Source organism: Syngnathoides biaculeatus, chromosome 14 (assembly GCF_019802595.1).
Source record: "Syngnathoides biaculeatus isolate LvHL_M chromosome 14, ASM1980259v1, whole genome shotgun sequence".
In the NCBI taxonomy this organism is placed as follows: Eukaryota; Metazoa; Chordata; class Actinopteri; order Syngnathiformes; family Syngnathidae; genus Syngnathoides; species Syngnathoides biaculeatus.
In genome coordinates this window covers 28,136,293-28,148,896 of record NC_084653.1, presented here as the reverse complement: position 1 = coordinate 28,148,896, position 12,604 = coordinate 28,136,293, and the positions used below count along the sequence as shown (strand labels likewise).

At 55.1% G+C, this 12,604-nt stretch overlaps 1 protein-coding gene across 1 annotated transcript; it reads left to right on the top strand.

Annotated features, from left to right (window-relative positions):
- The first annotated feature begins 71 nt into the window (after positions 1–71).
- On the top strand, positions 72–12,594 carry nup160 (nucleoporin 160). Its single transcript, XM_061841164.1, has 34 exons — positions 72–221; positions 1,321–1,432; positions 1,752–1,962; positions 2,113–2,329; positions 2,405–2,595; positions 3,459–3,701; positions 3,773–3,870; positions 4,063–4,147; positions 4,225–4,293; positions 4,368–4,451; positions 4,886–5,056; positions 5,136–5,235; positions 5,306–5,471; positions 5,562–5,692; positions 5,840–5,988; positions 6,071–6,207; positions 6,301–6,371; positions 6,438–6,579; positions 6,657–6,726; positions 7,419–7,517; positions 7,612–7,740; positions 7,821–7,916; positions 8,523–8,617; positions 8,686–8,782; positions 8,852–8,957; positions 9,562–9,716; positions 9,804–9,864; positions 10,254–10,364; positions 10,446–10,569; positions 11,036–11,137; positions 11,205–11,346; positions 11,555–11,680; positions 12,274–12,369; positions 12,446–12,594. Exons 1-34 carry the CDS (start codon positions 131–133, stop codon positions 12,527–12,529), a joined length of 4,161 nt encoding a protein of 1,386 aa, XP_061697148.1. The 5' UTR covers positions 72–130; the 3' UTR covers positions 12,530–12,594.
- Positions 12,595–12,604: the final 10 nt, after the last annotated feature.

Here is a 12,604-nt window from a genome sequence, read left to right as displayed (position 1 = left end):
AAATAAATCCCTTGTTTTTAAGTTCACGAAGTGTCGGTTTCCACTTCCACATAGTTCGGGTGTGAACTGTTCCTTTAAAACTTCGAAGGCCAGACGGCGCGCGGCTGTGACGTCATTTCCTCGAGCCAACATGGCGGGGTCGCTGGGTGGAAGCCTGATGGAAGTTTGTGTATTTGAGCGGGAAGCCGTCCAAGGGTTCCGAGAGGTCCAAATCAAAATTGGTGAGCTATTCGCACACTTGCGTGGATTCTTTTGCGGTGCGAATTAGGCCAACGTGCTAAAACGGACCGCAGACGCTAACAGCGGCTAGCGGCGTTCGCGTGCTGTGCCGGGCGACCCAGGCCACACCCCCTCCCCCCATTTTTTTACTCGATTTGGGCCACCCAAACAAACATTCTTCCAAAAAAATAATAAAAAAAAAATGGCGCAAGTGTCACGCGACTTACTTCAGTGTTGCATTTGGAAGTTCGTCACGGGCGGGAGGACATCACGGATTTTTTTTCCCGTCATAAATCAGATGGAAGTCTTCACCGTAAACTTCCAATGTGGGGAGAGGATAAAACCTGTAACGTTAACGAGCTTTATGTCTCAAAATGGAGGAGGACAACGCCGCTTATGCTCACCCAGCCAAACGATAGCCCCAAGATTTGGTGCACGTTAAGAATTTTCAAGTGAGCCCTTGTGAGAGGACAAGTCTGTAATATTGGCGATATTATTTGGATGTTTTCAGACGCTGAACTGGGCATAAATTAAAATGCCCAATTACACCATTGACGCTTTTGTACATTCAAGTCCAAGTACTAATTAGCCTTAATTGGCAAAATGCAAGCAAGTCAAATTTAAAAATTTGAAGGAAGTTTAACGCGACACTCGGTCGACCTTCGGCCGGGCCGTCGCCAAAGGGTCTCGCGGCGTCTCGCGGCGTCTCGGTCGGCCGACGCAAGTCAACAGCCGGCCGAGGCTTTTTGGGGTGTTCGTGCTGATTTCTGTGATTGGACAAACGGTAGCGCGGTGTTGCCTTCCGGGCCGCACGTACACGTCGTCAACGGAGGCTTCTTCCAGCTTTTCAGGCGCAGGAAACTGATTGAAAGCTGACGTCACGCAAGCCGAACCGAACACACCGGCTGCCTTTGACACTTTCAGTGTTCATTTTTTCACTTTTGAGTAAATAGTAATATGCTTTGCAATATAATCTTGTGATCCAAGATGTTTTTCTTGAATGATAATCAGCCCATAAAAACTCTTGCCCGCCTCTCGCTTGGCGTCGGCCGGGGAAAAATTGACACTTAGGGCGGAACTATGTGGGTGTGTTGTGTGCAGCTTCGGCGGCTGCTCCGGGAGCAGTGAAATTTGCGGACTCTGCCGGAGCGTTCCACTACGACGGCGGCGGCGGGAACCTGAATTCGGTCACCAGCAACAGATTCATCACGTGGTCAGGACGCTGCTTGTTGATGATTGGTTTTCCCGCTATTATTATTGTTTTTTTTTTTTTTTTTTTAAATTTCTTCTTAACAGTAGTTTTTTTTTTTTTTTTTTTTTTTCCACTATGATTATAAATCTCCCCATTTCCCTTCTGCTTGTTGTTGTTGGAATTTACTTTCTCTTTTTTTTCCTCTCCTTTGAAATGACAAGACTTGATTTTTGCCGCAATACATTTTGGCCAGAATTTAAAAGAACGTTTACTAATGTTGCAAAATCGATCCGGTCCGAATGTGTTTGGATGTTCCTCTTTGATTTTTGGCTTCGTTCAGGAGCGCGTCGGGCGACGCGGTGGAGCTGGTGGAGCGTTGGTTGGACGGCAACCTACTGAACAACGCCGTTCGACTGCGCTTCGCTCACTGCCGCGTGGTGCCGGGGGGCGTCGCCGTCGCCGAGACCCCCGACGGCGTCGTCGTCCTCGTCGCCACCGATCGGAGCGTTCATAGGGTGCCGCTGCCGCACCCGAAGCGCATGTATCGCAGCGTAAGTGCCGGTTGGCTAACCCGAAAGATTTATCGCCGGCGTGGGGCAACGGAATGAAAAATTTGGTCGTTCGATTCCGATTTCATGCGTAAATTCCCAAGATTGCACTGAGTTTGATTCCAACGCTAACGTGCCCGCTGGCGTGTTCAGGATGTGGCGACGGAGCTCCACATGCAGTCGGTGTTGACGGACGTAGCCAGCCTGAACCTGGAGGACTCGCTTCACGCCGCCGCCATCCCCGCCGCGTTCACCCCCGCCGGCGGTGCCGCCGTCGCGTGGCTGACGCCGGAGGGGGACGCGCACTACGCCTTGGCGTCGCCCACGGGGGGCGTGGTGGTTGTCACGCTACCCGCAAACGCGCTGCAAGGTGGGCGACTTCGTATGCGCGCGCACAAAACAAAGGGCGCGGCGTGCTGCTGATGCGGCGCGCGCATGTGTGCAGGGGGCGTGTCCGTGTCGGAGCTGAAGAGGAGTTCCGTGATGCGGCGGTTGTCTGGGTGGATCCCGAGCGCCATGCGCGGCGACCGCAGCGCTTCGGACTGCGTGGCGAGCGTGGCAGCGCGGGCGCTGGACGACGACTCGCTGGTGGTGGCCGTGTGTCACGACCACAAACTGCGCGTGTGGTCCCTCAAGGTGAGCGTGCCAGCGCTCAAATTGCAACCCTTTTATCTCATCTTTTTTTTTTTTTTAAGCTCTTCTGTTGTTCAAAGTAGCAACGCGGTCGCCATCGTCGTGTAAATGTCTCCAAAACTTGCAATCGACACTTCAACGGCCTCTGAAAATCTGCGACAAATCAATCCATAGATTTCCGATGACGTCGCCGCAGTCCCGGGATTCCCTTGTCCGCCATCTTGTGTGTCACGACCGGTAATTGGAAACCGAGCTGTTGTGCATCGAAGAATGGTCGCTGCTGGCCAAAAGTTGCCATTGGCCATATCTCTGTTGAGTTTTGAGGGCAAGTGGCCCCGTTTTGAACCTTTTTGCTCATTTTGACTCGTCCGTCTTTGGAATTCCGGCCCGTACCGACTGATTGGTTTATTATTTTGAAAGAAAACTCGTCAGCCGATTGGAGAAGGGCTTCGTCAAGCGCAGACCAAAGCAAAGAAAGGAGGCAATCGAATGAAATTCTTCTCTAAAGTCCTCTTTATACTCGCACTGACATCGCTGCTGCGCTCCCACACCTTGTTTGCGTTTTTACATCAGCGGGCAGTTTTGAAAATATGCTGCAGTTTTTCCTCAAGTCAGGGGTTGGCTCTGACCCACGCAGGAGGGAGTTTCCTCAGCACTCATTTCCGTTCCGGTAGCCATTTTTCCTTTCCTTTCCGTAGCAAGGGAGAAAGCAACAACAATGGCGCTCGTGGAAGTGTTTCTGCTCGGAGAAGACCCGATGATACGTTTAATTGTGCTGGAAAATCCATCAAGGATGCGCGGAACGGCGCTCGTGGAAGGCGGGCGACGCATCGCCTTTGAAATTTGTCACGTCGGCGTGTGTTCAGGATGAGGTGTGCGTGTTGGAGGCGGACATGTTGGACTACGTGCCGCTGTCGGCGGGCGTGAAGCGAGGGGGCGCGGCGGGCTCGGGCCACCGCGTGCGCCTGACCTCTTGCGCGGCGTCCGGTCTGCGGCTGGCCGTGTACGTGGCGGCGCCCCGCGGAGGCCAGTTCGTGGTGCTGCAGCTGCTGGCCGCGGACGGCGAGCGCTTCGGCCTGGAGCGCGTCTCGTCGCTCTTCTCCGCTCAGGTGCGCCGGCCGCAGCGCCTCTGCCGCGACTGTTCGCCAGCGACGTGACCGTGTGGAATGTTTTGACGCAGGAGAATCTGGTGGACTTTGCGCTGACCTCCGCTGACCTTTGGGCGCTGTGGCTGGACGACGCCAACAACAACGTCGTCAAATACGTCAACTTTGAACAGTGAGTGGCGAGCCGAGTACAGTGTCGGGGCTTCCTCCTTCCGTCTGCTCGCCCGTGCTCGCACTTCCTGCCTTTCTCCTTCCTGTCTGCGTACAGCTTCCTTCCCAACCTGGGCAACGTCCTCCTTCCTTTCTGAGTCCCTCCGTCCTGTCTTCCAAGTTGTTTTTTTTTTTTTTTTGTCTCGTTTGTCAGGAATGAATCGGGCCAGTGGAATGAGGTGTTTGTTCAGCCGCCTCCCGAAGAGGAAGTCCACATCGCCGAGGACCGCGACCCACGTGTAAGTCGCCGGTTGAGCCGTCTGCGTCGAGCGAGAGGGCGAAACGTTTGAAAGGACGCGCGTATCTCGATCGACAGGAAACCTACTTGGACGCCATCTTCTCTCCGCTTCGTTTCACGCCGGCGGCCGTCGTCAAAGCTCTGCAGGTGAGCGCCTGCTACCGCAGCGACGGAAAGGCGTTACCGCGACCGCGCTTCACGCTCGTCGTCTTCACGGTCAGATCTTCCGCCGAGGTCCGAGCGTCCTCCCCGACGTGTCCTGGGAGGGACTGAAGAAGGAAGTCACGCTGGCCGTCCAGAACGAGGTCAGCTCCGTCATCATCATCATCATCGCGGGTCTTTTTTTTTTTTTGGGGGGGGGGGGCTATGAAAACAAAAACAAGCAAAAATATTCACAGCTTGTTGAATTTGTTTTTCAACCGTGCTCGTATCGAAAGGCGCTCGTAACTCAAATCTTGTTTCCTCGTTGAAATAGATGCATCATCGCCTCATATTGTTCAGGGGTGGGCAAACCTTTTGGCTCAGGGGTCACATAAACTTTTAAAAATTGACGGACTTACTGTGACAAAATGAACCAGTAACTATAATAATGCTAATCGGGATTTCTGGGGCCAATCACCGACCGACCGACCCGATCATAAGATGGAGCAACGAGTTTATTTAAGTTGGGTGTCCCGTTGTGGGAGATTAAAGACATATTCATAGATGATGCTGCGGTTTATTTGCGGGTTTGTTTCAGCTCCAGAGCAGCGTGACGGAGTTTGAGTTTTCCCAGGAGGAGTATCGCCACCTTCAGGTGGAGTTCTGGTCCAAGTTGTACGCGTGCTGCCTCCAGTACCAGGAGGTTCTGGCCACGCCCCTGGCCATCAGCGTCAGTCCTCGCAGTCACATGGCGTGCCTGCTCAAGAAGGTTTTTTTTCCCCCCTCGCTCGCTCGCTCGCTCGGTCCCGGCTGAGCCCAGCTCGAGAGCGCCTTTGTTGGCCTTTCAGGGTTTCGTTTCCTTCCTGCTGCCGTGTTTCGCCGTGGACCATCTCTACCTGACGTCCGACGACTTTTTCCCGTCCGGAGACGACACTCTGCTCGCTGAGGGTAAGCGGCCGACCTTCTCGTTGCGCGGGCGCGTCTGCGCATCTGCATCCTGATGCCCGCGTGTGTTCAGAGTCGTCGTTGAGCGCCGACGTGGCCGCGCTGTTGTCGTGTTTGCGTCTGCTGAGGGGCGGCGTGTCCTTCGAGATGGCGGACCACATCGAGAAAGCGCTCCGATACGCCGAGTCGCCCGAGACCACCGCCAACATCATCTTGGACAAAATGTTGGCGCACGACAAGTCAGTCGCGCGCACCGCACGTATGCACATAACGTACGTACTGCATGTAGTAACGTGGCCACGTCACGTGGTCGTTGCGCGCTTGTGCAGTCAAAATCTGATGGAGCAGATTGAGTGCAAACTGCAGGACGTTCGCAACCTGACGGCGGCCGTGTCGGTTATGCTGAGGGAGGTGGACCTGGAGACGGATCTGGAGTTCGGAGAAGGTCCCGTCTCACCGGGTAGGACCTTCCTTTGGTCATTTATTGACGCGTGACGTGAACTCGTAAACTTTTAAGAGGAGCTGAGCTGTTAGTTTGCCCTGAAACGAAAATCTTCAAGAAAGCGAATTGTGTGTCGAAAACTAGGGAACTATTCTGCGTGTGTAGGTGCGAGCGTGAGCGTGCGCCAGTTGTACTCCAGCGCCACCGCCGTGTCGCTGGTGTGCCAAGCGCTGAGTCACATGAGCAGAACTCGGATGCTGCTCTGCAGGGACATGCTCCTCCTCCTCAAGATCTCCCTTCGCCACGAACAATCCGTACGTATCCAAACGCGCGCGAGGTCGAGGCGGAGGCGGAGGCGGAGGTCGTGATCACGCGCCGCCCGCGGGCGTTTGCCAGGTGTTGTCGGGCGGAGGCTCGCAGCTGCTTCAGATCCAGCAGGAAGCCGTCGTGCGCACGTCTCAGCTCTTGTCGTCGTACTTCCTGCTCGAGCACGTCAGCCGGAGCGTCAACGTGCCGGTCGCCGACGACGCCATGTGAGCGCGGCGGCCTCTTTGGACGCGGGCGCGTCGTCGCTTCTGCTGGTGACCTTTCACCTCTCCTGTGCCCCCCCCCCCCCCCCCCTCCAGAGACGCCAACCTGCAGCAGCTCAACGCCTTGCACCTGAACGACGCCCCCGCGCTCACCAACTACAACGCAGGTTGCAAACCATACAACGTCACCCGTCTGTGTGGGTGTGACATGCTCCGCGCGCATCCGTGTTCAGGGGTCGGCTGCCAGTCGGCGGTGGAGATGTTCTACCAGAGCAGCGGCCGCAAGCTGATCATCCGCCACCTGTTCTCCCAGAGCGCCGTCGTCAACTGGAGCGACACGATGGCGAACGTGGTCCAGCTGCTCGCTCAGCTGCTGTATCCTTCTCGTGAGCGACGGGCGACGATGTCTTGACGTTGCGGCTTGTTGACGGAACTTGACCGCCGCGTCGCAGCTGGCCCGGCAACCCGACGTTCCACTTCCCGGAATGCCTCATGGCCAACTGCCAGTACACGCAGTTGCAGGTCGGTACGGCTCGGCGTCGTCGCCGCACTGATGACGACGTCACTCGCGAGGGAATTGAGTGAACCGCGGGCTGCGTAATTATGGCCGCATATTAATCCTGATTATTTGGCGCAATATTGCAGTCACGACTATTTAAAGGGTCAAGCGTTGTTTGAAGTTGAGCGATTCGGATTCCATTTAGCAGTTTCTGAGAGGTTGAGATGGATTCAACGAGGGCTGCTCAATACGCCAAAGGCGTATTTGTGCTTGACTCGGTAGTGCCCGATACGTCGATTTCGTCGTATCCATTGACCAATCCCGGCCTTTTCTGACGTGGCCATAAAGGAAGGTTCCGCCAAGCGTGCCAGTTTTGTCTCTTGCCTTTTTTCAAGGTCGTTGTCACGACGATATGCTCTTGCGTTCTCTCCCCTGGCAGCCGACAGACGAGCTTGAGAAAGTTCTCGATGTGGGCCGGGTTCTGCCTTTTAAATGTAAAAAAAAAAAAAAAACCAATCGGGCTCATTTCCAAAATTGCGATCACAATTCAAAGGGAACTCCCGCAGGAAGCTTTTTCTCCCTCGGCTGCCGGTTTGTGAGCGGTTTGCTAATTTTGCTGCTCCCGGATCGCTTTCCAGCTTCTTTCAAAAGGTCAATTTTGATTTCTTGTGAACGAGAAGAAGGAGAAGTCCAGTCCTTCCTTTTGTGGTTGCAGGACTACGTGCGTCTGATCAGTCCGTGGTGTCAGGTGAACGCTGGCTCCTGTCGTTTCATGTTAGCTCAATGCTACCTGGCCAGCGGCGAGGGTCACAAGGTGTGCACGCACGCACGCACGCACGCACACGTGACCGCCTCAGTGGTGGTCAGCGCGTCCTGTGACCTTTGCCCTCCTCCCGGTTTCCCGTCAGGCCCTGCAGTGTTTCCTGGAAGCCGTCACTGAGGTAGAGCAGGAAGAATTTCTCATGAGGCTGACCGGCGCCGAGGACGCCCGAGCGGCTGAAGCCCCGTCCAGGCCCGTGCTGCATTACTACAACAAGGTTTGTGCGGTGATCAACTTGCACACTTGTAGTTTGTGGTGATACTAAGCGTGTGCGCGCGCCTGCGCCTGCGCCTGCAGGTGCTGCGTCTGCTGGAGGACGTTGGCCTGCCGGAACTCGTGATCCAGTTAGCGACGTTAGCGTTGGTGGAGGCTGCCGACGATGTCAGCAGTCAGGTGATGTCACGCGCGCTCTGAGCCGAGACGGGCGTCACGACGTTCAAAATGTTTTGCATTTTTCCAACCGGCCTGTCAGACGTGGCAAGAGGCCCGTTTCCTTTCCACGTTTATTTATTTACTTGAAAAATGTCATATCCATCCGGACCATGAATGAAAGAACAGCATTTGAAGTATCTTTTTTTCTGAGCAGCTTCTCTGCTGGAGTTCATCCCAGCTGACTTTAGGCGAGATGTTCGGGTTACGCCCTGAACTGGTCCCGGCCACTCGCATTCGCCCGCTTTTGAGTCTTCCCTCGGGCTCCGGCGCCTGATGGTGCATTTCCAACTTTTGCGCGTCTGCCTCCCGGTTCTGAGGTCGCGGCTGGAAAGGCGGCCCCGCGTGTTCTCCCCCGTGACTGCCTGGCGGCTTTTGTCCGGGTCCTCCGTTTTTTTTCTCCCAAATCCCACAAATGTGCGCTAGCTTCATTGAAGACTCTGAATGCGCGCCCTGCGATTGGCTCGCGACCAGTCCAGGGTGGACGGCGCCTCTCGTCGACAGCCTGCGTGAGGAGACGGTGTAGAAAAAGTCTGGACCCGGACCGACTGTGGCCGACTTTGTATGCAGGCGGCCTTGTGGACCAGAATCTTCAAGCATCACCTGGACCTGGGACACAACACTGAAGCTTACCAGGCTTTGATTCAGAACCCGGACTCCAGCACGTAAGTACACACACGCCGCGCACGCCCGTGCACACATGCAGCCACGTTGTGTGTGTGTGTGTGTCCAGGCAGCTGGACTGCCTCCGGCAGCTGGTGGTGGTTCTGTGCGAAAGAGCTCAGCTTCACGACCTGGTCCACTTCCCTTACTTCAACCTGCACGACGAGGTCGGGCCCGAGAAGAAATCCCGAGGAACACGCCCCGCCCCCGTCTCTCACCGCTCCGTCTCTCGTCAGGTGGTGGCAATCGTCGAATCGCGGGCCAGGGCCGTCGACCTCCTCAGGCACAACTACTACGAGCTCCTGTACGCCTTCCACATCTGCAGGCACAACTACAGGAAAGGTACACACAGATTCATATTCTGATGTCGAGCCCGGCCGGGGTCACCGTTCGAGCAGAAAATGAAATTCTGCCGGACAGGCGGCTCACGTTGCTTTTTTTTTTCTTCTGCAACCAAGCAAATCCTGAGATTTTGGAGTCCCGACTAATCGAGGACACGTCTTGATCCACATTGTGTGATTTTTGTTCTATTTTGCTCGGGTTGCCGTTTTCGGGGATGCAGGAGAGCCGAACGTTGCTTGAGTTTGTTTGTTTTTTTTTTTTTTTTTTTGGGCGTGGTTGGCGTTCCAGCCGGTGCCGCCGCCGCTGCCTTTGCCTTCGCTTTTAGGCCATATTTTGCATTTGTTCTTTGGCGGCGCTGCCTTTCTTTCTTTCCACGTCGTCCAGAAAAGTTGCTGAAATCTTGCCTTTTTTTTTTTTTTATTTATTTGCTTTCTTGGCTTTGCTCTTTTTTTTTTTCTTATTTGTGAGCGGGTGAAAGAACAAAACATTCCATGAGGAACAGCATTGGATGGTTGTTATACAATCTGCAATATCTTAAGCACACTATATTAACGATATCCTCCGCTGCTACACATGCAAAGTGTGTGTGTGTGTGTGTGTGTAGCGGGTACGGTGATGCTGGAGCTGGCGCTGCGTCTGAGTCGCGAGGTGGGTTCCGTGCGCAGCCTGAAGAAGCAGGTGAACTGCTTCCTCGCCGCCATCAACTGCATGCGCCTCATCAGACCCGAGTACGCGTGGATGGTTCTGCCCGTCCCGCAGGTACGGCCGTCCGCGTACGTCCGTACGTACGTGTAGGCGAACACGCGCTCCACGCGCTCCCTCACCAAACGTTTGTTTTTCCCGCAGTCTGAGCGTCCGGGAGCGTCTCCCAAACGGAATTTGGACGGAGACTTTGTGGCCCCCCCAGGTCAGAGTTCGCAGCCGCTGACCCGCAATCAATCAATCAATCCAATCTTGTCAGACATCCTCAATGTAAAGAGAAAAAAGTACAGAGTCCGTGCCAGTTGTACGACGACAGACACGCATTTGACACTTTGGAGACGTCTGATTAAAAACGGAAAAGTCGGCGCTAATATGGCGACGCTAACATATTTTTTTTTTTTTTTTTTTTTCAAAATTCTATTGACGTATTTCTGTCAAAATGACGCCAAGGAGTGGTCTCGCAATTTAGCAGAGTTCGACTCCTCGGAACTGCCGGGCGGGATTTTGCAGAATTTGCAAATGGAAGTTCGGAATTGAAGAAACTGGACTGAAGTGATGATGTCGTCGATCGCGTGATGTCATTTCCTGTCTCAGTTAAGCGGCAGGTGGAAATTCTGGAGCTGGCCGACCTGGAGAGAGAACTCACGACGGCCGAGTGTCGACTGGCGCTGGCGCAGCATCGGCCGCGGGCCGGCGCCGCGGCAGGTACGCGGCCGTCTCCGTCCGCTCGGGCCGGTCTCGGGCCCGCCGTTAACGGTTGCCGTCGTCTTCCTCTTCCGTGCGGAGGCGCCGCGGACCCGCGCGAGCTGCTGCGCCTCCTGCTGGACGCCGGCCTGTTCATGTGCGCTCGGCGGCTGTGCGACGTCTCCCGGCTGCCGCTGGGATCCCTGTTCGATGCCCTGACCTTCAGGTGAGCTGAACGAGGATCGCGACTCGAGGCTGATTTCTTCATTTTACTCTCATCTTTTTATTTAATTTTTCTCCCTTTTTTAACTCCAGCATCACATCGCGGGATCCTCCGAGCCGCGAGTTGCGTCGAGTGAAAGTCGCATGATTTGATTTGAAAAGGAAGTTGAATTTCCGCCAACTTGACATAAAAAAAAAAGTGAACGCGTCAACGTAGCTAGCAGTAGGCGCACAACGACGAAACGGCATTCTGGGAGTTGGCGTGTTGTCCCGTTGCGGGAACGTCTCGTCTCATAAGTCGTTGTCGGAGGCGCCTGTGGCGTTGCTCTCCGCTGTAACCTGGCGTCTGTCCATCCAACGTGCAGCGCGCGGCTGTTAAATTTTGCCGGTCGTCCTCGTCGGAATGTATGCAAAGCGCCAAATGAATGAAAGAAAGAGAATTTGGCCTGAGCGCTGCTTTGTGTCGTCAGGTGCATCAAGCTCCAGTTCGGCGGGGAGGAGGCTCAAAACGAGGCGTGGCTGTGGCTGGCGGCCAATCAGCTGCCGTCCGTGGTCAACACCAAAGAGTGCAGGTTTCCTCCCGTCCCGTCGAGTCCTCGAGCGTCTGCCGGCCCGACGTGACCGCTCTGCTTCTTCCAGCGCGGCGGACGAGGCCTGGCGTCTCCTGTCCTGGTTCCTTTCGGAGTTCCCGACGGACGGCGCCCTTCACCGGCGCCAAGTTCTGGTGCAGCTGCTGTCGCACGGCGTGCCGGCGCCCGATTGGCTGCTCAAGTCCTACAAAGTACGCCTCTCAAAGTAGGGTCCCGACGGCCCAAAACGAAAAGTCGAGCGCCTTTTGGCCTCTCCTGGGCTTCGTTCCCTGGTGGTGCTTTTAACACATCACGACAATGCTGTTGTGTCCAATATCATAAGAAATATGAGGCTCGATTTTCCTGTTAACGGAGGAAACTCGATAAAGCCAAACCCCCTTCCCGCGCGGCGCTGTGCAGGAGGTGGACCCGCCGGCTTTGCTGCGGCTCTATTTGAACTTTGACCTGCTGGACGCCGCCGCCGATCTGGTGATGGAGTACGTGGACGCGCTGCTGGGTCGCGGACACTCACGCTTTGGCGTCAAGGTAAGGCGGTCGCGCCAAACTCGAGACAGTCCGAATTTCCGGGTTAGGGTTGCTTGTCGACTTCGATTACCGGTCTTGCCGTTTTGGGTTCCGTAGACTGAGGACTTTACGCCGATTTTATCGGGCTGACCGACATTGGGCGATCATTAGCATTTGACGTCGATGGGCTTTGTCGTCTTTCGCTGCTCCGATTGACGTCATTGACGGGCTGGACCGGAGCCGTATTGTGCAGTAGATCGCAGGTCGTATGTCTTTGGACAAAGTATGGGAAATTTTTTGATGGCCCAAAACGTGACGTAACCTAGCAAGCCTTCAGCCTCACGGGTCAATTATCCGTCCCATTTTGTTTTTATCTGCTCATCCTCACGAGGGGAGACAATCCCGTCTTGTCATCGGGCAGGAGGCCGGCCGGGCGCACCCTGAACTGGTTGCCAGCCAATCACAGGGAACGACGACAGTCGCACTCACAATGTCACCTACGGGCAATTTAGAGTCTGCGGTGACTGCGTGTATTTGGGGGCGGGGATTCGAACCCCGGTCTGCAGAACTCCGAGGCCGACGGTCACGCGTGAGAATTTTGTTTTTGCCGTCAGGCGCCGCTGTCGGCGTGCAGTCCTAGCGTGTGGCTGCCGTACACGGCCATCGATCAGCTGATGGCGACGCTCAAGAACGCGCAGAGCAACCGAGCCGTGAGTCCTCCTCCACTTCCTGTTTCCGTGTCAGCGCGTCCCGTTGACGGTGCGCCGTTTTGCTGTCGTTTTCCAGCTTTACGATAAACTGCGGGACAAACTGGCCGCCTACCACAAGACGGTGGAGCAGACCACCAAGATTCGACTCGCCAGTCGTTAATTTCACATGTAAATTTTTGTTTTTTATGGCAGATGCTGAGAAATAAAGTTTGGTTGTGATAAGTAGCTTGTTGCT